General features: G+C 39.9%; 2 protein-coding genes across 4 annotated transcripts in view; one reads left to right on the forward strand and one right to left on the reverse strand.

Moving 5' to 3' along the window:
- PYURF (PIGY upstream open reading frame) overlaps positions 1-10,023 on the forward strand; it is an 88,033-nt gene extending 78,010 nt beyond the window's left edge. Inside the window, exon 3 of the mRNA XM_070790901.1 lies at positions 9,603-10,023. Coding sequence (XP_070647002.1) covers positions 9,603-9,662 — 60 coding nt within the window. The 3' untranslated portion in view covers positions 9,663-10,023. The remainder of the gene's footprint in view (positions 1-9,602) is intronic.
- The window catches only part of HERC6 (HECT and RLD domain containing E3 ubiquitin protein ligase family member 6), a 57,567-nt gene that overhangs the window by 19,244 nt on the left and 13,004 nt on the right, over positions 1-25,319 (reverse strand). The window contains exons 9-15 of one of the 3 annotated variants that reach the window (XM_019962474.2): positions 15,912-16,033; positions 15,134-15,193; positions 12,299-12,392; positions 7,729-7,918; positions 3,715-3,869; positions 658-771; positions 216-323 (exon numbers count right to left, since the gene is read on the reverse strand). In XM_019962474.2, the coding sequence (XP_019818033.2) occupies positions 216-323; positions 658-771; positions 3,715-3,869; positions 7,729-7,918; positions 12,299-12,392; positions 15,134-15,193; positions 15,912-16,033 (843 nt within the window). Of the gene's footprint in view, positions 1-215; positions 324-657; positions 772-3,714; positions 3,870-7,728; positions 7,919-12,298; positions 12,393-15,133; positions 15,194-15,911; positions 16,037-25,319 lie in introns of all 3 variants that reach the window. The other 2 variants (XM_019962473.2, XM_070790900.1) reach the window with 2 other exon arrangements.

Genomic DNA, 25,319 nt, shown 5'->3' on the forward strand with positions numbered 1-25,319 from the left:
CTCTGTCAGGGAACTAAGATCCTACAAGCTGCATGCCACAGCAAAAAAAAGAAACTTTAGCAAAAATCGTAACAACTAAAAATTTAAAAAATGATAAATGAAGTATGGCAAAACGTTGATGACTGCTGAAAATTTGTGCTGGGGTTTAATACGCCATTATCTCTACTTTGTATATATTTGAAAATTTTACATAATAAAAAATAAGACATACATACCAGCACTCTTATTTGGGAATCAGCTTGCAATAATTTAATTTTGGACATCAAATTAAAGACAAATGGAAAATCACTGAAAATAATCGGACTGAAGTTTTCTGCAGGTATCTAAAAATTAAAAAGACAGAAGAATTTTGATAATCAAAAGAAAAGGAAACCTTCATTCCTTTACCTCACTACCCTAAATTATTTACCTCCATACTTTATAGAATTCATTTTTAAGAATCTAAATTACCTAGAAACAAATTTCTAGGAAAATGCATTTGCTTTGTGGCTGAAAGATACTTTAAGTTATCCAAGAGCATCTACTTTAGCAAATTCAGCATTACAATGAAGACATTTTCAGATCTTAACTTACAAAGAAGCTACATAGCTATTAATGTATTTCCCTTTCCCTTTTAAAGTACAAAAAAATATTCAGAAAGTAAAATATTATTCTTACCAGGTTTTTTTCCCTATTAATCACTCTTATTCTATCTTCATAAAAGTTCAACAAAAAGGAGACTTCATTTATGTGGAACGTATCTTCTGATAATCGACAGTTAGTTTTGTTTACCTTAAAGAAAATACAACCTGTGATATTTTCTATCAATGAGTAACTTAATCTATTTTTATATATGCCTCAGTTCAGTTGCTCAGTTGTCTTTGCGACTGTCGCTCCGACTCTTTGCAACCCCATGGACCGCAGCATGCCAGGCCTCCCTGCCCATCACCAACTCCCGGAGTTTACCCAAACTCATGTCCATTGATTCGGTGATGCCATCCAACCATTTCATCCTCTATCGTCTCCTTATCCTCCTGCCTTCATTCTTTCCCAGCATCAGGGTCTTTTCAAATGAGTCAGCTCTTCGCATCGGGTGGCCAAAGTATTGGAGCTTCAGCTTTAGCATCAGTCCTCCAGTGAATATTCAGGGTTGATTTCCTTTAGGATTGTTGGTTTGATCTTCTTGCTGTCCAAGGGACTCTCAAGAGTCTTCCCCAACACCACAGTTCGAAAACATCAATTCTTTGGCACTCAGCCTTCTTTATGGTCCAACTATCACATCTGTACATGACTACTGGAAAAACCACAGCTTTGACTGTATGGACTTTTGTCAGCAAAGTAATGTCTCTGCTTTTTAATACGCTACTTAGGTGTATCAAAGTTTTTCTTCCAAAGAACAAGTGTCTTTTAATTGCATGCCTACAGTCACCATCCACAGTAATTATCAAAATATCTAATTTTTAAAAATGGGCAGACGAACCAAACAGCCTTTTTTCAAAGAAGACTTACAGATGGCCAACAAGTACATGAAAATATGCTCAACATCATTAATCATTAGGGAAATGCAAATCAAAACCATAGTGCAATATTACCTTATGGCTATTAGAATGGCTATCATCAAAAATACAAGAGAGAAGTGTTGGTGAGGATGTGGAGAAAAAGGAACTTCCATGCACCATTAGTGGGAATGTCAATTGGTGTGGGCACTATGGAAAACAGTATGAAGGCTTCCTCACAAAATTAAAAATAGAACTACCACATGATCCAGCAATCCCACTTTTGGGTATAGAGCCAAAGGAAATGAAATCACCTGCTCAAAGAGATATCTACAGTCCCATGTTCATTTTAGCATTATTTAGAATAGCCAAGATAAATAAACAAGCTAAGCGTCCATGGACAGATGAATGGATAAAGAAGATATGGTGTGTATATATGTGTACGCATATACACTCGTACATACATATATACACAATGGAATTGTATTCAGCCATGAGAAACAAGGAAATCCTGCCATTTGCAACAACATGGATGGATGGTGAGAACATTATGCTAAGCAAAATACTTCAGAGAAAGGCAAATACAATAAGATATCACTTACACATGAAATCTAAAAAAAGCTAAACTCAGAAACAGAGTGGAGTGGTGGTTTATAGAGTTGAGGGTGGGAGAAAAGGAGAGATGTTGCTCAAACGGTACAAACTTGCAGTTACAAGATAAATAAGTTCTGGGGATCTAATGCACAGTATGGCGATCATAGTTAACAATATTGTACTATATAGTTGAAAGTTGCTAAGACAGTAGATCCTAAGTATTCTTACCACACTAAATAAACAGTAACTATAAGTGTTTTGTAATATATATGTGTCTAGAAAGGGAAAAAGTGGAAGTAGTAACAGATTTTATTTCTTTGGGCTCCAAAGTCACTGAGGACAGTGACTGTAGCCATGAAATTAAAAGACTCCTGCTCAGTGGAAGGAAAGTTATGACAAACCTAGAGAGAATATTAAAAAACAGAGATACCACTTTGCTGACAAAGGTCCATATAGTCAAAACTATTGTTTTTCCAGTAATCGTATACAGATGTGAGGGGAACACATGTATACCTGTGGCAGATTCATTTTGATATTTGGCAAAACTAATACAATTATGTAAAGTTTAAAAATAAAATAAAATTAAAAAAAATAAACAAACAAACCAAAAAAAAAAAAAAAAAAAAGAAGACTGAGCGCCAAAGAATTACTGCTTTCATAATGTGGTGCTGGAGAAGACTCTTGAGAGTCCCTTGAACAGTGAGAAGATCAAACCAGTCAATCCTAAAGGAAATCAACCCTGAATATTCACTGGAAGGACTGACGCTGAAGCTGAAGCTGCAATACTTTGGCCATCTGATGCGAAGAACCGACTCACGTGAAAAAACACTGATGCTGGTGAATACTGAAGGCAAAATGAGACGTGGGCAACAGAGGATAGTAGGCAACAGACTTAGTGACTGAACAACAACAAATCAAATTAACACATTGTACACCTTAAACTGACACAATGTTCTATTTCAGTTATATCGTAATAAAGATGGAGGAAATACACTACTTTAGAAATATGAGTGCATTATTACTTCTGAAAAGCACTAACTTTTGCACATAATACCTTCTCCTATTGAGACTGATATTTTGTGGTGAAACAGTACTCTTGCCTGGAAAATCCCATGGACGGAGGAACCTGGTAGGCTATAGTGCATGGGGTCGCAAAGATTCAGACACCACTGAGTGACCTCACTTTCACTTTCTTTTTGTTTTGGTTACTGATTGAGCAATTTATATTTATAAAAGCATCTATTTTAGCTAATTATTTTTCAATTAAACAATACCAATTTAATTCTGCTCTTCTATTTAAAATGCTCTGGTTCCTTCCTGTCCTCCAATAATTATTAGATTTATTAATAGCCTAATCTTAGGTTACTTCTGGATTATGTTATATACACTAATGAAAATGCTGAATCATTGTCATATCTGAGTATTTGTGCCTGTAATATATTACATATACACTATATACATATTATATGTACTATGTAATATATTCCACCAGAGTCTATCCAGTTAGCAAAACAAACAAAATTCTAAATATTTAAGGTCTGAATCAAATATTTTCATTCTTGTTGTGGAAAATAAAATAAGACTTCAACTGGCTAAGAACTAAGGGAACTTGATTTAGTAAAATGGTATATACATGAACCCTTACCTTATACACGTCTTTCATCACTTCCAGAAGAGTTTTAACATTGTGGTTACTCTGAACAGTTTCAGTCCAGCAAACCATTTGAGAGATGATGGCAGTTTTCAGCATCTGGACAAGTGAGTTGAGAGAAGATTCTTGCAAAGATGTCCAACACCGCTCTGAGAGGTGTAAAATCAGCCATAATAAATATCCACCTCCAAAAAAATTCTCTCAGTTTTCTTAGTTCTTTAATGTAAGAAATAGATCATATTTTCCAGTTCTGATGGCATAACCCATAAATCATGGGATAACCTTTTTGAAGGATAACATCCTGGACAATATTTATTACTCACAGATGTGGAAAAAATTTTTGCTCCCTGATTAAGTATCTTTGGAATTAAAAGCTCAAATTCAGGTTTCTGAAAAAAATGTGTTGATAGTTCATATTTATGCTTGATTACTTGATTGATTTCATGATTTTCAAACTGAAAATTCCACAGGGTATTTATAAGGTCTGAAAATACACACAGGTGAAAACACAGAATACATATGCACACACACACATATACACACAAAGACACGAAATGTGATCAAAGACAATTTTAATCTGAAAAAAAAATTATCTATGTTTTCAGACTTTATGATCACCTACGATAGATGGATATATTTTTAAATTAGTTCAGTAACAATATTTTAGTATCACTGAGTTACAAACTGAATTTCTGTACCTTTAAAAGAAAATTCTCAGAAAACAAACAAGTCAAATGTTAAAATGTATTTTCAAGTTAATGTAATTAAAATAGTATGACCCAGATGCATGAAAGGCAGACAATGTAGCAGACTTCACAAATGGAATCAAATATACATGAGACATTGGTATATGATGAAAGAGGCATTGTGTATTATCAGGGAATGAAGCAGATCACTTAATAAATGTGTGACAACTGGAAACTGATCCAAAATAATGAAGTGTAATCAAGATAAACTCCATATAGTTCAAAGATTTAAACATAAAAATTAAACAATGGGGGGACGGATATATTGGGAGATGGATTGATATAAACACATTACTATATATAAAATAGATAACTGATAAGAACCTACTGTATAGCACAGGGAACTCTACTCAGTACTCAGTAATGGCTTATATGGGAAAGGAATCTAAAAAAGAGTGGATTTTTGTATAACTGATTCACTTTGCTATACAACAGAAACTAATACAACATTGTAAATCAACTATATTCCAATAAAAATTAATTAAAAGAATAAAACAATGAATATTCTAATAGGAACATGGGAAATCTTTAAATTTTATCATGAGGTAAACTTTTTGAGGAAAGATCAGAAACCATAAAAGAAAATGTTAATACAGTAGGCTGCATAAAAGTGTTTAAAAATAATTACGCATGGCAAAAATACCAAAAAGTAAAAAATTTCAGTAACCTAAAGGAAAAAAATTGCAACTCATCTTATGGATAAAGAATTAATTGTTGGGACTTCCCTGGTGGCCCAGTAGTTAAGAATCCACCTGCCAAGGCAGGGGATACAGATTCGATCTTTGGTCCAGGAAGATCCCAAATGCCAAGGAACAACTGAGCCCGAGAGATACAACTACTGAAACCCTCATGCCTAGAGCCCATACTCCACAACAGGAAGCCGCCACAACGAGAAGTCCTTGCATTGCAACAAAGAGTGGTCCCCGCTTGCCTCCATGAGGAAAGCCTGCACGCAGCAATGAAGACTCAGCGCAGCCAAAAATAAATACAAGAACTGTCTTAGTAGTTTAAAAACTTCAAATAGAAAAGAAAGATACTAACAACAAATGGGAAAATAGGTAAGAGGAGAGAACTGATGGTTTGTAGAGTATGATATACAAATATAACTGAATATAGGGAAGAAAGCACAACTTCACTCATAATGAGACAATTTAAATTAAGATATTCTTAAAAATTCCCTGGAAGTCCAGTAGTTAGGACTTCACCCTCGCACTGCATGGGGCATGGGTTCCACAAGCAAGCCATGTGGCAGGGCCAAAAAAGAACAAGAAATAGATTCTTCTTTTCAGAGTGGTATAGACCAAAGTTTGGTTTACACTGTGGAGAAATGGGCGGGCTGACGCTTTCATATTAATTGATGATGTCTAAACGGTACATCTTCTGTCAGAGCTGCCATGTTGCCCAATTCCAAGGGTGGGTGATAATGTGAATGGTGACCACTTAAGTTGGGCAATATGGTGGCCCTGATGTCTGTGGAGGGTCACTTGGCAAAATCTCTCAAGATTTAAAATGCACACACAATCTGATCCAGTAATTTTGCTTTCTGAAAATTTCTCTGCTTGTGTAAATATATATATAAATATATTCATATAAATATATATTAAATATGTATAACTATAATTGTAAGAAAGCAAAATTATTGGGTCTATATATATACAAAGAAATGTATGTTAGAACTGTTATAAGAGCAAAAATTTAGAAACAACTATTCACGTACATGAATAGAATACTATTCAGCCATAAAATTGGAATAAAGCATTCATATAAGTCAGGTAATGTAATGATTTCCACAAATCACAATATAGTGATTTGTGGAACAAAGCAAGTTGCTGAAGTATGTATGCTACCATTTGAAAAAAAAGAATACATTTCTATATGTTTTTATAGAGTACCTTTCAAACATTATGTAAGAAACTCTACTCTGTAACTGCTTTGTGGGAGGGAAATTAGGTGGCTATTTCATATATCATCTTTGCATCTTTTAAGCTTTGGACCTTGAACATTAGCTCAAAGTCATAAAAGGACATCTCAAAGCACTGAATAAAATAAAAAACAAGAACACAAAGATAAACATTGTTCCTCTCATGTCTGATCAAAATACCTAAAGTTTTAAAACACCATAAACAAAAAATTTTAAAGTATGGTTTTATCTTGACTGAATTCTCTATGGTTGTGAAATTCTGAGGTCGAGTCCATGACCAAGTCTAGGAATTACACATGTTTTGTAATAATAAGAGTAGTGATTATCTACTCAATCATGTCTGACTCTTTGAGACCCTGTGGACTGTAGCCCACCAGGCTCCTCTGTCCATAGGATTTTCCAGGCAAGAGTACTGCAATGGGTTGCCATTTCCTTCTCCAGGGGATCTTCCCGACTCAGGATTTGAACCCATGTCTCTTGTGTTTCCTTCATCTCCTGTGTCTCCTATATTGCAGGAGGATTCACTGAGCCACCAATGAAGCCCATTATAATAGTTTCGAAATCAAGCAGGATCCTGTGTGGTCCTCCTTAGTACAAGGGCCTTCTTGTGTCTCCTTCCTGCGTCTTCCCTGCTTCTTGTTTGCAGGGAAAAGGCTTCAGCCTCCTAGACCTTCCCTGAGTTTCAAAGGGCAGAGTCAAACTGTTACTCATTAGAAAAGTGAGGGAATGCAGAAACAAAGGGAAAGCAGTCAAGAAACAATAGTGGAGGGATGGGGTGGGGTCCTGGTTCCACCTCAAAGGATATATAAGACAGTTTGACATATATCTCTGAGTTCTACAGGAACTAAGACTCTCACTCAGGTGGAGGATGGTAACTTCAGGCTGAGCACAAGCACTTGAACCCCAGACTGTTGACAACCAGAAGGCTGAAGACTGAGATTCCTAGAGCACCACCCTGTTACCTCACCACGAACCAATCAGAAGAAAGACACACTCAGCAGCCCTCCATGAAAATTTTTCTTTAAAAACTCTTTCCTGAAACCCATGAGGGGGTTTAGGTCTTTTGAGCACAAACTGCCCATTCTCCTTGCTTGGCACTTGAAATAGACCTATCTCTGCCCCAAACGCCAATGCTTCTGTTTGTTTGCCCTCAATGTGTGTCGGGCACACAAACTTGAATTTGACAATAGCTTTAGGTTAATCTTTTCAATAATACACATATCACATACTCAAACATTTGTATAGTGTTTTCAAATCTATCTAAAATCTGTTACAAATTCTATTTCAGACAGTATTCTATTGAGAATACAGATAAAGTGACATAAAAGTAATCAAGCTTACTCAGGATTTTTGAAGATTGATTGGTCATTTTACGAATAGCCTCTGCAAATGGAACCACCAGAGTTATATAGTTCCTGGAATCAAGCATGACAGGACACTCTGGGAGCAGAAGGAAGACTGATAAAGCTTCTTGGTGTGAAGAATGACATGGAAGAGCCCCAAGCAGATTATCCTTGAGACATGCGGTTATCTGTGGTTGAAAAACAATCAGGGAAAGGCCCAGGACATATTAGATACAGTATCATAAGAAACAAGATATAAGAAGAGAGGTTTCATATCTACTATATTCCTAATGGAATAATAATTTAGTTTTCCTAAAACCTACTATTCAAACTCCATCACTCCTTGATATCCCAAATCCCCCTAAAGTAGTATGTGAGAACCGTCTTCCCTATTTTATGTTGGAGTCAATTAAAGAAATAAAAGTGAAATCACATGCCTGGACCTACTGAACAAATCGTGAAGGTTGCTCAATTAGAAGGGATCCATACCTAAATCTATCTCACCTAAAATATACCGTAGCAGAGAAAATGGCACATGTTCACCTCACCAATCCTGTTTCATCTTCCTTCAGGGCTCACAGGAAGATGGCATTGCCCGGCCTTCCTGCAGTTAGGTGGAGCCATGTGACCAGGTTCCAACTAATGGAATGTGAGGGAAGGTGATATATGATACTTCCAGGCTTGACCCCTGAAGCCTCTCTGTGACCTTTCACACCCTTTTTCCTCATCTGCCAATCAACATGAAAGATCTACCGGAGAATTTTATGGCCCTGGGGCCTAGAATGCCACAGAGAATGAGCCTGAGTCACCCCTGAATGAGCTTGGGTGGAGTTGGGGAGGGTAACAGAATCTGCCATGCCCAAATATGCCACTCTGACATGACAATTATTTTAAGCTGAAGGCAAGTAAGAAAAAGTAGACACAGAATGAGCTCTCTGGCCTCCCCAATCTTCCTGAAAACAGAACATAATTCCCCTCATCAAGGTGTCCTCTTGTCCACAACTTCCCATATCAGGAAGGGCATAACAGTCTCACTAGCAGAGCTGAGCTGGCCCGCCACACAGCAAACCTTACTACCTAGCCCTTATCTACCATTACTTTCTTCATATATCTGCCTTCCACCATTTGCCATCTAAGAAGCTCAAAGTCCTTTTCCTTTGTCTTTTCACTTCTCTACAAAATTATTGTTCTTCATTTGCTAAGTTGCTATCATGAAGTGAAAGTGAAAGTGAAGTCGCCCAGTCGTGTCCGACTCTTTGCGACCCCGTGGACTGTAGCCCACCAGGCTCCTCCATCCATGGGATTCTCCAGGCAAGAATACTGGAGTGGGTTGCCATTTCCTTCTCCAGGGGATCTTCCTGGCCCAGGGATCGAACCCAGGTTTCCCACAAGCAGGCAGATGTTTTAACCTCTGAGCCACCAGGGAACCATGGACTGTATAGTCCATGGAATTCTCCAGGCCAGAATACTGGAGTGAATAGCCTTTCCCTTCTCCAGGGATCGAACCCAGGTCTCCCACATTGCAGGTGGATTCTTTACCAGCTGAGCCACAAGGACAGCCCCATAATACTGGAATGGGTAGCCTTTCCCTTCTCCAGTGGATCTTCCCAACCCAGGAATCAAACCAGGGTCTCCCGCATTGCCAGCGAATTCTTTACCAACTGAGCTATCAGAGTTGCTAGAGAGGCCCCAATTCTAACCACTCCTTAAAGTTACTTATCACTGAGTATTTCCATCTATATGCAGGATGCACATGTTAATAAACTTGCTTTTCTCTTGTTTGTCTATCTTTTCTTAGTGTAATTTGCAAGGTCCCAGCCAATGAAGCTAAGATAAGGAGAGAAAAAATAATATTTTTTTCCTTCCCTACAGGTGCCTCCTACCTCAACCCTCTTTGGACTTTGGTGTGAGAAAAAAATCTTTACTGTGTGAATAAGCCATTGAGATTTCGAAGCTGTTTGGAGGAGCTTATGTTTGGAAGAGGTAATCAAGACGATGTTGCCCCTTGAACTGGACCTGGGCAATCAAAGCCTCCTCACCCACTCCCACGTGTTTGGAATGTATGCTCTGCCCACTGTTTCCACAGTTGGTATGTTCCAAGGACCCTGGCTTCAGAGAGTAAGGTATTCTGAGACCATCTGGATGGTATATGTGACTGAACCCAGCAGTTAATGCCTCTGTATGAACTTGAAGATTCCAGGGGTTGGGTGTAGAGACCTACTCATCTCGATGTCACCCAAGACAAACCTTGTAAGTTCCCTGGCTTATTAAACCTGCCACCTTCCAATCTGGAGTGGCTGCCTCTTTCTTCAGTCTTTCCTGGTCCTCTGATCACAGGAGCCAGTTTCTGAACCAATAGTTTATTTATTCTAACAGATCTTAGATACTCTTTAACTATGAATGTCTGCCTCTACATAAGGATTAAGTATGATGATACATAAACTGTGAAGTACTGTATATTATTGTTATTATTACATTAATGTTCTTGCAATTTGTTTTTTCATATATTCAGAAGAACATGACTTCTGTTGAATGCTATTAGGTATACATGAGAAAGGTGTACAAAGTCACAAAACATCAAAATAGGGTCAAAAAAGCTAGATTTCTTTTGGCGTATAACATCACAGAGTATTTGATTTACCTGTGTGCATCATGACACCATAATAGTATGCAGTGGTCCCAAAGCTGCTTCACTAAGAGCCCCTTTTTATAGAGTATTCTTCAAAACTAATGTTTCTTAGCACTTATATTAAGTATAGCACACCAAGTAATCTCCCACATCACCTAAATATTTTTGTTAAAAATATACTTGATCACATTTACTATTCTTACTTTTTCACGTTGAAAATTAAAATAGTTTCTACTGCATATTAAGAAACTCTCTCCCCCTTTCCCTTCAAAATGTAGGGACCCACAACAGTATAAAGATGATTTTAGACTGAAGACGTCAGAGATACAGCTAATAGAAGAATGAACGGAAAGAAGCTTTCAGAGCTTTCCTCATCTGACTAAAGGCAGAGGCTTCAAGAATGAAGCAGCCATACATTTCCTCCTAACTGGGCAGGCAAGTGAGCTACACTGCCAGGGAAAAGACCCTGCACTTGAGCTTGGATGAGAAATTGCATAAACAAACCTTACTGCAAACTATCCTATCTTCCATGTATCTGCCTAAAAGCCCCTCTGTTTCCCTGAAAAGTTCATTTGTTTTCTCACAGAAGCCCTTTCTATCCTTTCCCTAAAATTGGTGTATAAACCCTTATTCCTAGCTGTTCTGTACAAGAGTAGAACTTTTCTTTTCTGTCAATCCATCTATTGTTATTTGGTAGGTCCCCAAACATATTGGAGGAGGAAATGGCAACCCACTCCAGTGTTCTTGCCTGGAGAATCCCAGGGACGGGGGAGCCTGGTGGGCTGCCGTCTATGGGGTTGCACAGAGTCGGACATGACTGAAGCGACTTAGCAGCAGCAGCAGCAAACATATGAATCCCATAATGCTCTTTTCATAAATTATACTTCTTAAACATTGTTTTTCTCATACTGAAAAAGAAAACTGTATCTACTGTATATTTAAGCATTCAGTAACAAAAGTGCGTCTAGTCAAAGCTATGGTTTTTCCAGTTGTCCTGTATGGGTGTGCGAGTTGGACTATAAACAAAGCTAAGCGCCGAAGAATTGGTGTTTTTGAACTGTGATGTTGGAGAAGACTCTTGAGAGTCCCTTGGACTGCAAGGAGATCCAACCAGTCAATCCTAAAGGAAATCAGTCCTGAATATTCATTGGAAGGACTGATGCTGAAGCTGAAACTCCAATACTTTGGCCACCTGATGCAAAGAACTGACTCACTGGAAAAGACCCTGATGCTGGGAAAGATTGAAGGCAGGAGGAGAAAGGGACGACAGAGGATGAGATAGTTAGATGGCATCACCGACTCAATGGACATAATTTGAGTAAACTCCAGGAGTATGATGGACAGGGAGGCCTGGCGTCCTGCAGTCCATGGGATTGCAAAGAGTCAGATATGATTGAGCGACTGAACTGAACTTTAGAAAATACTGGAGTAGGTCGCCATTTCCTCCTCCAGGGGAATCTCCCTGATCTCCCTAGAGATTGAACCTGCATCTCTTGTGTCTCCTGCATTGGCAGGTGGATTCTTTACCACTAGTGCAACCCGGGAAGCCCTGGAAAATAAAATGCCAGCACCTAAATCAGTAGTATTTCTCCTTGTGGCTCAGATGGTAAAGAATCTGCCTGCCATGTGGAAGACCTGGGTTTGATCCCTGGATTGCAAAGGTCCCCTGGAGAAGGAAATGGCAACACATTCCAGTATTCATGCCTGGAGAATTCCATGGACAGAGAAGCCTGGTGGGTACAGTCCATGGGGTCTCAAAGAGTCGGACACAACTGAGCAACTAACACACACACACCATATAGTAACTGCATAATAAACACTAGCCCCTCCTCTATCACATTTCTATCTCACTCAACTCCTAAGAAAATTAACTGTTGGTTAATTGGTTCCTGTAAAAAAATTATATTGCTCTATTTCTAAAGTGAATATTGTTTATTACCATCGAAGAAATCCATTCTTTTTCTGTTAACTTCTTGAAGGTATCTCTTGCCATTTCTAAGTCCACATCAATGGAAATCATTTCTCCAGGTTCTCTTTGGATGCAGGAAATGCAAAAATAAATAAACAGATTAAAAGAATATTTCTAACTTCATATATCATTATGTGTAATTTTATTTATCCTACAAAATTAGATATAATCTTTTTTACTTAAAGTTTGCATTCTTTTGAAATCATCGATTTACTTGGCACCAAAAGTTGTTTTTCTTTTTTTTAAGTTTATGTTTTCCTAAAAGAAAACAGGTAACAATTTATTATCTCAAGTTTGGACAGTTAACAATAGCAAAAGTTTACATGCTGTGTCTGAGAACTGAGATCCTTTACCCTTACACTCAGCCTGCACTATGGGAGTTGAAACTCCCTAACCCCATCTATTTTCCATCGATATTTACATTACTTTGGGATTCCACTGGGATTCCACTGTTTCATTAGCATGACTTTATTATTCCAAGACACTCCTGCCCAGGCCAATGGCTTGACTGTTCACTTTAGGAACTTCCTGGAACACAATCAACAGTTTATGCCCTAAAATTCTTTGCATCTCTTGTCTCAAAATCCTTGCCTTGATGTTTCCATCTGTCCTGGATTGTGGTACCTTTCCTCAGTCCTAATCAAATCCCCAACCCTCCCCTCCCACATTGAAAAGACCTGCCTTATTCCAAATTGCTAATTTTTAAAAATCCAAACCTGGCCATGCCCCTCAGAAATACTACAAAGGCTTTGTTTAGGTGTGGCATTTCCCTGGGTTGTGTTGATAATATTTGAGGAGCCTGCATTCTATATAACAATTTGTCTTTATAATATATTATTTAAAAATATTTCAAGTTTACCGGATTAACCAACCAACTGTAATACTAGGGCTAAAACATTCATGCAAGTACTAAAACAAAGTACTATAAATTCCCCTTTAAAATAAATCTTCCTTTGCAACCTTTGGCATCTTAAGATCAAACCTTGAGGTTTCTCACTCCTGAGAAGGGAACATGGAAATTTTAGAAAGATAATATTCTTAGTGTAGAAAAGATTATCCTCTATGTAGTGAGAACTAACTTAAGGCTACAGTGGGGAAGAAGGAGAATGAGTTGCATGGTAGAATCCCCTCCTTTGCTGCCTGGAAAGACGGAAAGAAGAGGAAGGCAAATGGGAGAGAAAGAGAGCAGAGAGAAGCAACGTCTTAATTTCTCATCTCCTGTCTTTGGCTAAATATGTGGAGACAAACAGGGATGCCCTGTGGGACTCTCAAATGACAACTGCCTCATGAGCTGTGGAGGTTAGAAGAGGGGGTGAAGGAAGCCATGACATTCAGCTTCCCTGGGCTTCTCTGGTTCCCAGGTGAAGCCTCTGGATCCAGCAGTTCCTCCAGTCTCCCTGAGGAGTGGCTGAGCATGCAGCTGGGTTAAGAAGCAGAGCTGAGAAATACCTGCAATAGGGATTAAGTGAATACAGAGTACCGCCTAGTGGCGGTTGTATACAGGTATCTTCTGAACCTGTGAGCCAACCTGAGGCCAAATCAACAAGGGAGGGACAGGACGTGACCTAGCAAAGGAGGACTGGGAGGAGTTCCCACCAGCTGCAAGCAGACGTGTAGGCATCAGCCTCCAGAGAAGACAGATGGCAGCCTAATGTTAGTCGCTGTCATGTCCGACTCTGCGACTCCATGGACTACAGCCTTCCAGGCTCCTCCATCCATGAAATTTTCCAGGGAAGAATACTGGAGTGGGTTGCCATTTCCTTCTCTAGGGGATCTTCCCAATCTAGGGATCGAACCCAGGTCTCCCGCATTGCAGACAGACATTTTACTGTCTGAGCCACCAGGTAAGCCCAAGGGCAGCCTAAGGGCCCCTTTATGCTGCTACCCACCCCACTCCCTTGTTATTGCTAAATTAATTATACAAGGAGGCCATCACACTGCAGTGGATCTCAGGCCACGGTGGCCTACAAAAGCAAACCAAAATCTAAGCCTGTAAATTCCTCAAAGTTATGAAATCAAGCCTAAGGACAACCAATCAAAAAACAAACAAGAAAAGCCGACTAGGCTTTAAGATACAGCTAATCAAAGGCTTCCTTTCTTTCTGCGCCTTCTCTATGTCTTTCCCTGAGCTCTTACCACTGGAGCTCTCCACCAGTTCCAAACTGGTGCTGTGTGATGCAGATCGATGTTCACTCTTATAAACTCTTACAATTTTTAACCTGCCTCACTTTATCTTTCAGTCATTCCCAGGTATATTATTGGAGATCAAACAGGGAGGGCAAGGAACAGTTGACCCAGTGTTCAGCATTTAACAAAGGAAATGATAAAACTACTAAGATCAAGTGTCAAACCAAGTAGCAGAGAACTTGGACTCTCCTCTGTGGTAATAAGACTGTTAATAGTTAAAATAAATAGGATGTGTTTTCCTTACTGGGCTCACAATAAGACCTTCAACGTGCAGCCCGGGCCTCTAAGTACATAAGTGAAGTTAGAATGAGTTGATCACTCCTAGATACAAAGATTCTGGAAAAAACACCATTCTTGCCAATCAGATAACACAGGAGGGCAGGGCAGAGGAAGGAACAATGTAAATTAGAGATTACAATTTGTAGTAGTCCAATGGGAAATTCCTTTATAAAACAGAATTCTGTAACAATCCATGGAGTTTTCTATGTTGGATTTTTGGTTCATAGATAACAAAATTCACAAATTAAAATGACTGAGTCTAAATATTTCATTTAAAATATTCTCCAGTGTTTTAAATAAAGGTAAGTCTCTTTAAATAAAGGTAATTATAAATATTACCTCTTCTTTAAAAAACTTGCAGTCAGACAAGCAGGAGATGAAAATATCACTCTAATTTCACTGCAAAAATAATAAAATAAGGTTAAGTCACAACATACTACTAGCATGTTACTTTTATTTTACTCAGTATATAACTGGTGATGTGGAATCATTAATAATGATAATAACTGCTCTCTTAAGAGTTTTCCAAATTCTTGCTATACTTTGTGCATGGTCTGCTAGATCTCATAAAAATCCTTCATAGCTGATTTGATCAAGTCATCTAGATTTAAATAAAATCCACCCTTTTGAAAACAGAAATTTGTGGAGCTGCAGAGAATAAACTGCTGCTGCTGCTGCTAAGTCGCTTCAGTCGTGTATGACTCTGTGCAACCCCATAGATGGCAGCCCACCAGGCTCCCCTGTCCCTGGGATTCTCCAGGCAAGAATACTGGAGTTGGGTGCCACTGCCTTCTCCGGAGAATAAACTATGAAGCTATAAAAAGAGTCAGTCTTGGGGATGGCTTTGTGGGACAGACAGAAAGCATTTTTGATTCACTCCTGAATTTCCCTCACCTATCAAAGCACCTGGCACATTGTACATCTTCAATATAGCCCAGTTAAATGAAGAATCAGTGAATATGTCAATGACTTCTTCAAACTACAGATGGTTTAAATCAAGATTAAAATGCAAATAATTTAATGACAAAGCCAACCCCTCTATCTTATGTCTATGATAAAATGAACCAAGGCTTCAGAACCAAGTAAAAGTGGTTTCTACTTTATCAGATAGAGCCACCTCTTAGCCACTTCATCTTCTATACTTCTTTTTGCCACTGCCATCCATTTTTCTGTCAGAGACTGGTTAATTCGGCTTATTTCTGGCAGGGTTTTCCTGGGAACACTGGTGGAACTAGTATCCTTCTAGGAAGAAAAAAAAAAGAATGATCAGGAAAATACACACACACTCCAAGTAGTAAGTAAGACACAGGTGGGAGACACATGGAACCTGCTCAGGCAGTGGGATTTGGTGGGAGAAGCCTTGGCATCAGACTGGCTGGCTGTTCCATTTCCCAGCCTGGGCCACTTTGATTGGTCTGAGCCTTAGTTTTATCATTTAAAAAGTGAAATAACACAAAAGAATTGAAAACAGAGACTCAAACAGATATGTGTATGACAATATTCATTGCAGCATTATTTACAATAGCCAAAAAGATGGAAACAACCCATGTCCAGGAACAGCATCAATGGATGAATATGGAATACTGTGTGCTCAGTTAGTTAATCATGGCCAACTCTTTTGAGCCCATAGACTACAGCCCACCGGGCTCCTCTGTCCATGGAATTCTCCAGGCAAGAACACTGGAGTGGGTTGCCATTTTTCTCCTCCAGGGAGTCTTCCCAACTCGGGGATTGAACTGGTATCTCTTACTTACATCTCCTGCGTTGGCAAGCAGATTCTTCACCACTAGTGTCATCTGGGAAGCCCATATGGACTATGACTCAGCCACAAAAGGAAGGACATTCTGACACACACTGCAACATGGATGAACTTTGAAAACATTATGCTACATGAAATAAGCCCAATATAAAAACATGATTCCACTTATATGAAACAGGCTAATTGATAGAAAGGATATTAGAACGTACTTGGGGTCAGGGGTAGAGGAGAACTCAGAGTTATTATTTAATGGTTAAGAATTTCTGCTTGAGGGGGAATAAAGAATTTCTGCTTGGGGTGATGAAAAGTTTTAGAGATGGTTAGTGACCATGGTTGGGCTTCTCAGGTGGCACAGTGGTAAAGAATCTGCCTGCCAATGCAGGAGATGCAGGAGACACAGGTTCAATCCCTGGGTCAGGAAGATTCCCTGGAATAAGAAATGGAAACCCGCTCCAGTATTCTTGCCTAGACAATTCCATGGACAGGGGAATCTGGTGGGCTAGAGTCCATGGGGTCACAAAGAGTCAGACATGACTCAGCAACCGAGCAAAACAGTGGTGATGACTGTACAACACTGTGAGTACAATTAATATCACTGAATTGTACATTTTTAAATGGTTAAAATAGCAGATTTTATGTTATGTATGTTTTACTACAGTTTAAAAATGAGTTAACGATGACCACCTCTCTAGGCTCCCATTAAGACTAAAATACATTAGGTATACAAAGCCTTTCAATTCTAGGAAGAACTCAATAAAGACTAGCTTCTTTCAGCCCTTTAACCATCCACAGAGTTTTGCTTTTGTATCAGGGGCTTTCAAACTTATAACAGAATCATCTGGTGATCTTGTTAAAGCAGGGCCCATCCCCACAGTTTCTGATTCAATGGTCAGGAGTGGAGCTCAAGAATTTATATAGAGCAAATTTCTAGGGGATACTGATGCTGATGCCTGCCGATTTGGGAGCCACACTTTGAGAACTGTGGTTCTTTACAATATTTGAAGCCAAATGGTTCAGTCAGAGGTGTCAGAGAAATTTGGGGAAAAAAATCTGTCTTTAATATATTATTTGAAAGACATCAGTGCTATGACTCCATATTATACCTCTGCTTTTGCTAAATTTATAATAAATCAGAGAATTCTGCATCACTTTTGTTTAATGCTTAACTAAAGACCTCTTGAGAAAGATGTATAACCATAATTCCCTTCACTTTCTTGATCTGAGTCCTGGGTGTCCCCTGGAGTCCAGTCATAAGGAAGCTTTTTTCCTCCAACATCCTAGGAACCTCAGGACAATGAGGTGCTTCGTATTGGCACTCACAGACCATTTCTTCTACTTTATTCTTCAAAATCTCGGCTCTTCGTAAGTGCGTGACATCAGACTATATCACCTGCCTCCCTGTCTTCTATGATAATCACCTGCCAAATTCCTAGGCACCACCCTTCAATAATTGAAAACTTTAGCATCTTGTTGACTGTCTTCCTCAGCACAACCATGCCTGTCACCATTCTTTCCGTCATTCTTGGCAACTTCAGAATTAATGAACATAATTTATTTCCCTCCATGACCTCTCAATTCTTGATCTTATCTGTGCTCTTTTCCTCTGCTCCATCTTAGCCATCCAGGCCCTGGATCAGGGTTTCTAAACCGACACAGTGGACATTTTGCATCAGATAACCCTTCTTGTGGCAGGTGTCTTGTGCATTGTAGAATGTCTAGCAGCATCCCTGGCCTCTACCCATTAGACATTAGTAGCAGCCACTCCAACGCACATGGCCCTCCCTCAGTTAGGACAACCTAAACTGACAGACATCTCCAAATGTTTCCGGGTGTGCAAAATTACTCCTAGTGGATTGCCCCAGATACAGGTGATATTTTGTTCTTTATAATTATCAATAATTGTTCTACCTTCTAAGTATCTGCTGGAAACATACTCCTCTCGGATCATCATACACCATCCTTCCACTTCACTGACTTCACAGTGGTACTCCAGTCTAACATTCTTTGATACGGAAATGAGTTAAGACTTTGGGGCTGTTGGGTTGAAATATTCTGCATGTAGAAAGGACATCAATTGACTGGGGGCAGTGGCAGAACGTTACAGACTGAGCGTTTCCCACCTAAGTTCATATATTGGAATCCTAGCCCCCAATGTGATGGTGTTAGGAGGTAGGGCATTTGGGAGGTGATTGGGTCATGACGGGGGAGCCCTCAAGAATGGGACTAGTGTCCTTATAAAGACCCCAGAGAGCTATTTTGCCCTTGTCCCTTTTGCCATGTGAGGATATACGGAGAAGACAGTCATCTATAAGCTGGAGGCAGGCCCTCACCAGACATCAAATGTGCTGTCATCTTTTTTAAGTCATACTGCATGGCTTACGGGATCTTAGTTCCCTGACCAGGGATCAAACCTGAGCCACGGCAAGAAAAGAATGAAGTCCTAGCCACTGCACTGCTAGGGAATTCCCAAATGTACCATTATCTTAATCTCAGGCTTCCCAGCCTCCAGAACTGTGAGAAATAAAATTTTGCTTATAAGCCACTCAATCTACAGTGTTTTGTTAATAGCAGCCAGAACAGACTAAGACACTTACTTTAACAGTGGAACCCACTCCAACATTTTCTGAGGCCCTTGGGCACTCCGATCTGTCAACTCTATTGTTTGCTCATTATCCATCACCCTCCTCATGTCTTTCTTACCCAGCTATGGTCAGCACTATAATCAGTCCTTTATAAATACCTTTAAGTCTTCTGTCTTGAGTCACCTGGGAAAAGTCCACCTATAGTTAATCTCAACTCTGAATTACTCCAAAGGAATCCAAGCAGCTTAACATCAGTGGAAAAAAATAAACAGTGCTGACTGACTTCACCATAAGCCTACGACCACAGATTTCAAATGGACACTCTATACTGGCTAGTAATCTCCCATAATGTTCACCTTTTCACTCTGAGACATGATTGCACACATTCCTTGTATTCCTAAACCTGTAGTGATCATCCTCTGCTTCTCCAAGTTTTAGATAAGGATTGTACATCACTAAGACCTTCCCTGGTGGCTCAGAGGATAAAGCGTCTGCCTGCAGTGCAGGAGACCCAGGTTCGATCCTTGGGTTGGGAAGATACCCTGGAGAAGGAAATGGCAACCCACTCCAGAATTCTTGCCTGGAGAATTCCATGGACAGAGGAGCCTGGCGGGCTACAGTCCACGGGGTCGCAAAGAGTCGGACACGACTGAGCAACTTCACTCAACACCCAAAAAATATATCCTTTTCATTAACAGGGGACTGGAACGCAACAGTAGGAAGTCAAGAGATACCTGGAATAACAGGCAAATTTGGTCTTGGAGTAAAAAACGAAGCAGGTCAAAGGCTAACAGAGTTTTGCCAAGAGAACACACTGGTCATAGAAAACACTCTCTTCCAACAACACAAGAGAAGACGTTACACATGGACATCACCAGATGGTCAATACCGAAATCAGATTGATTATGTTCTTTGCAGCCAGAGATGGAGAAGCTCTATATAGTCAGCAAAAACAAGACTGGGAACTGACTGTGGCTCAGATCATGAATTCCTTATTGCCAAATTCAGATGAAATTGAAGAAAGTAGGGAAAACCACTAGACCATTCAGGTCTGACCTAAATCAAATCCCTTACGATTACCACTAGACCATGCAGGTATGACCTAAATTAAACCCTTATGATTATACAGTGATCGTACAGATTATACAGGATCTATTTGAAGCAACAAATAGATTCAAGGGATTTGATCTGATAGACAGAGTGCCTGAAGAACTATGGACAGAGGTTCACGACACTGTATAGGAGGCAGTGATCAAGACCATCCCCAAGAAAAAGAAATGCAAAAAGGCAAAATGGTTGTCTGAGGAGGCCTTACAAATAGCTGAGAAAAGAACAGACGCTAAAGGCAAAGAAGAAAAGGAAAGATATACCCATTTGAATGCAGAGTTCCAAACAATAGCAAGGAAAGATAAGAAAGCCTTCCTAAGTGATGGATGCAAAGAAATAGAGGAAAACAATAGAATGGGAAAGACTAGAGCTCTCTTCAAGAAAATTAGAGATACCAAGGGAAATTTTCATGCAAAGATGGGTTCAAAAAAAGGACAGAAATGGTATGGACCTAACAGAAGCAGAAGATATTAGGAAGAGGTGGCAAGAATACACAGAAGAACTGTACAAAAAAGATCTTCACGACCCAGATAACCATGATGGTGTGATCACTCACCTAGAGCCAGACATCCTGGACTGTGAAGTCAGGTGGGCCTTAGGAAGCATCACTACAAACAAAGCTAATGGAAGTGATAGAATTCCAGTTGAGTTATTTCAAATCCTAAAAGATGATGCTATGAAAGTGCTGCACTCAATATGCCAGCAAATTTGGAAAAGTCAGCAGTGGCCACAGGACTGGAAAAGGTCAGTTTTCATTCCAATCCCAAAGAAAGGCAATGCCAAAGAATGTTCAAACTACCGCACAATTGCACTCATCTCACATGTTAGCAAAGTAATGCTCCAAAGTCTCCAAGTCAGGCTTTAACAGTACGTGAGCCATGAACTTCCAGATGTTCAAGTTGGATTTAGAAAAGGCAGAGGAACCAGAGATCAAACTGTCAACATCTGCTGGATCATCGAACAAGATCCAACGAGAATTCCACAAAAACATATACTTCTGCTTTATTAACTACACCCAGGCCTTTGACTGTGTGGATCACAACAAACTGGGAGCATTCTTAAAGAGATGAGAATACCAGACCACCTTATCTGCCTCCTGAGAAATCTGTATGCAGGTCAAGAAGTAACAGTTAGAACTGGACATGGAACAACAAACTGGTTCCAAATTGGGAAAGGAGTACATTAAGGCTGTATATTGTCATTCTGTTTATTTTATTTATATGCAGAGTACATCATGCGAAATGCCAGGCTGGATGAAGCACAAGCTGGACTCAAGATTGTCAGGAGAAATAACAATACCCTCAGATATGCAGATGACACCACCCTTATGGCAGACAGCAAAAAAGATCTAAACAGTCTCTTGATGAAAGTCAAAGAGGAGAGTGAAAAAGTTGGCTTAAAGCTCAATGTTCAAAAAATGAAAATCATGGCATCTGGTCCCATCACTTCATGGCAAACAAATGGGGAAACAATGGAAACAGTGACAGACTCTACTTTTTTGGGCTCCAAAATCACTGCAGATGGTGGTTGCAGCAGTAAAATTAAAAGACACTTGCTCCTTGGAAGAAAAGCTATGAGCAACCTAGACAGCATATTAAAAAGCAGATACATCATTTTGCCAACAAAAGTCCATGTAGTCAAAGCTATGGTTTTTCCAGTAGTCATGTATGGATGTGAGAATTGGACTGTAAAGAAAGCTGAGCACTGAAGAATTGATGCTTTTGAACTGTGGTGTTGGAGAAGACTCTTGACAGTCCCTTGAACTACAAGGAGATCCAACCGGTCCATCCTAAAGGAAATTAGTCCTGAATATTCACTGGAAGGACTGATGTTGAAGCTGAAGCTCCAATACTTTGGCCACCTGATGCAAAGAACTGACTCATTTGAAAAGACCCTTATGCTGGGAAAGATTGAAGGTGGGAGAAGGTCACGACAGAAGACAAGATGGTTCGATGGCATCACTGACACAATGGACATGAGTTTGAGTAAGCTCTGGGAGTTGGTGATGGACAGGGAAGCCTGGTGTGCTGCAGTCCATGGGGTCACAAAGCGTTGGACACGACTGAGCAACTGAACTGAACTGAACTGAACTGTACATCACTGAGAAAATGGAAACAGGCAAGACCTAACCTTGCCTTCCTACCTCACCTCCACTGTTCCTCATCAAAACAGAATAAAAACTTCTGCCCAAAGCCCTATATTCCACATTGGACCCTGGACCCCACTTCCTCACACCTATTCTAGGACATTAGCTCTGCAATTATTCTCTTTCTCAGGAATTATCACTTTTTCCTCCTGAACTGGACTATTCTCATTAGCACACAGACATACCTTAACATCACCACTCCTAATAACAATAAAAACCTCCCAAGGTCCTCTACTCCCTTTCACAACAAAACTTCTCAGAACTTTCACAGTCATTGCCTCCACTTATTCCCCTCTATTCTCTGTCCATCCCACTTAGTCAGGTTTCATCCTCTGTCCCCTGAGACGACTCAGTCTTGACAAAGCAAAAACAAACTCTGTGCTCATCTTACTTGACCTCTCAGCAGTATGTGTCAGGTTTGGCCACTTCCTCTTTCTGCAAAGACTTTCTTCTCTTGTCTTGATGAGCCACGCTTTTCTGGTTCTCTCCACCTCAGAAACTGGTTCTGCTCAGTTCTTCTGGCCCTGCCTCACTGCCTGACCTCCTCATGGAGAAGTCCCTCGAGGCTGGATTCTGTCCCCTGCTCTTCTCGTTTCTACTCTCACTCCAGGCAACTTTTCATCCAAGCCTCTGGCTTAATAACAGTCTGTAGTTTAACAACTATCATGTTTATTTTCCAGTGCTAGCGTCCTCCTTGAGATCCAGAGTTGAACACGCAATTAAGACTTTAGATCTCCTCTCCAAGGACATTTCAAATGAACCTCATCTCCCGTAACTGAGCCCATTTCCATACAACTCCAGCTCATATAACTCTTTCACGCTTTCCTACTATACTCTGTCTGACTGGTTTCCTTTTTGTCCCTCACACATGCTAAACTTATTCTTGCCCCAGGGCCTCTCTATTCCAGAGAGAGTGGTCCCTCTCTCTGGAATGCTCCTCCTGTGGATTTAAGCATGGCTAAGAGTGTATCTACTACTGCGGCAGGAATCCCTCAGAAGAAATGGAGTGGCCATCATGGTCAACAAAAGAGTCCGAAATGCAGTACTTGGATGCAATCTCAAAAACAACAGAATGATCTCTGTTCGTTTCCATGGCAAACCATTCAATATCACAGTAATCCAAGTCTATGCCCCAACCAGTAACGCTGAAGAAGCTGAAGTTGAATGGTTCTATGAAGACCTACAAGACCTTTTAGAACTAACACCCAAAAAAGATGTCCTTTTCATTCAGGGGACTGGAATGCAAAAGTAGGAAGTCAAGAAACACCTGGAGTAACAGGCAAATTTGGCCTTGGAATACAGAATGAAGCAGGGCAAAGACTAACAGAGTTTTGCCAAGAAAATGCACTGGTCATAACAAACACCCTCTTCCTACAACACAAGAGAAGACTCTATACATGGACATCACCAGATGGTCAACACCGAAATCATATTGATTATATTCTTTGCAGCCAAAGATGGAGAAGCTCTATACAGTCAGCAAAAACAAGACCAGGAGCTGACTGTGGCTCAGACCATGAACTCCTTATTGCCAAATTCAGACTTAAATTGAAGAAAGTAGGGAAAACCACTAGACCATTTAAGTATGACCTAAATCAAATCCCTTATGATTATACAGTGGAAGTGAGAAATAGATTTAAGGGACTAGATCTGATAGATAGAGTGCCTGATGAACTATGTAATGAGGTTCGTGACATTGTACGGGAGACAGAGATCAAGACCATCCCCATGGAAAAGAAATGCAAAAAAGCAAAATGGCTGTCTGGGGAGGCCTTACAAATAGCTGTGAAAAGAAGAGAAGTGAAAAGCAAAGGAGAAAAGGAAAGATATAAACATCTGAATGCAGAGTTCCAAAGAATAGCAAGAAGAGATAAGAAAGCCTTCTTCAGCGATCAATGCAAAGAAATAGAGGAAAACAACAGAATGGGAAAGACTAGAAATCTCTTCAAGAAAATCAGAGATACCAAAGGAATATTTCATGCAAAGATGGGCTTGATAAAGGACAGAAATGGTATGGACCTAACAGAAGCAGAAGATATTAAGAAGAGATGGCAAGAATACACAGAAGAACTGTACAAAAAAGATCTTCACAACCCAGATAATCATGATGGTGTGATCACTCATCTAGAGCCAGACATCCTGGAATGTGAAGTCAAGTGGGCCTTAGAAAGCATCACTATGAACAAAGCTAGTGGAGGTGATGGAATTCCAGTTGAGCTATTCCAAATCCTGAAAGATGATGCTGTGAAAGTGCTGCACTCAATATGACAGCAAATTTGGAAAAGTCAGCAGTGGCCACAGGACTGGAAAAGGTCAGTTTTCATTCCAATCCCAAAGAAAGGCAATGCCAAAGAATGCTCAAACTGTAAAGTAATGCTCAAAATTCTCCAAGCCAGGCTTCAGCAATATGCGAACCGTGAACTTCCTGATGTTCAAGCTGGTTTTAGAAAAGGCAGAGGAACCAGAAATCAAATTGCCAACATCCGCTGGATCATGGAAAAAGCAAGAGAGTTCCAGAAAAGCATCTATTTCTGCTTCATTGACTATGCCAAAGCCTTTGACTGTGTGGATGACAATCAACTGTGGAAAATTCTGAAAGAGATGGGAATACCAGACCACCTGATCTGCCTCTTAAGAAATCTGTATGCAGGTCAGGAAGCAACAGTTAGACCTGGACATGAAACAACAGACTGGTTCCAAATAGGAAAAGGAGTTCATCAAGGCTGTATATTGTCACCCTGTTTATTTAACTTATATGCAGAGTACATCATGAGAAACGCTGGACTGGAAGAAACACAAGCTGGAATCAAGATTGCCGGGAGAAATATCAATAACCTCAGATATGCAGATGACACCACCCTTATGGCAGAAAGTGAAGAGGAACTCAAAAGCCTCTTGATGAAAGTGAAAGTGGAGAGTGAAAAAGTTGGC

The sequence above is a fragment of the Bos indicus genome, chromosome 6 (assembly GCF_029378745.1).
Source record: "Bos indicus isolate NIAB-ARS_2022 breed Sahiwal x Tharparkar chromosome 6, NIAB-ARS_B.indTharparkar_mat_pri_1.0, whole genome shotgun sequence".
Classification (NCBI taxonomy): Eukaryota; Metazoa; Chordata; class Mammalia; order Artiodactyla; family Bovidae; genus Bos; species Bos indicus.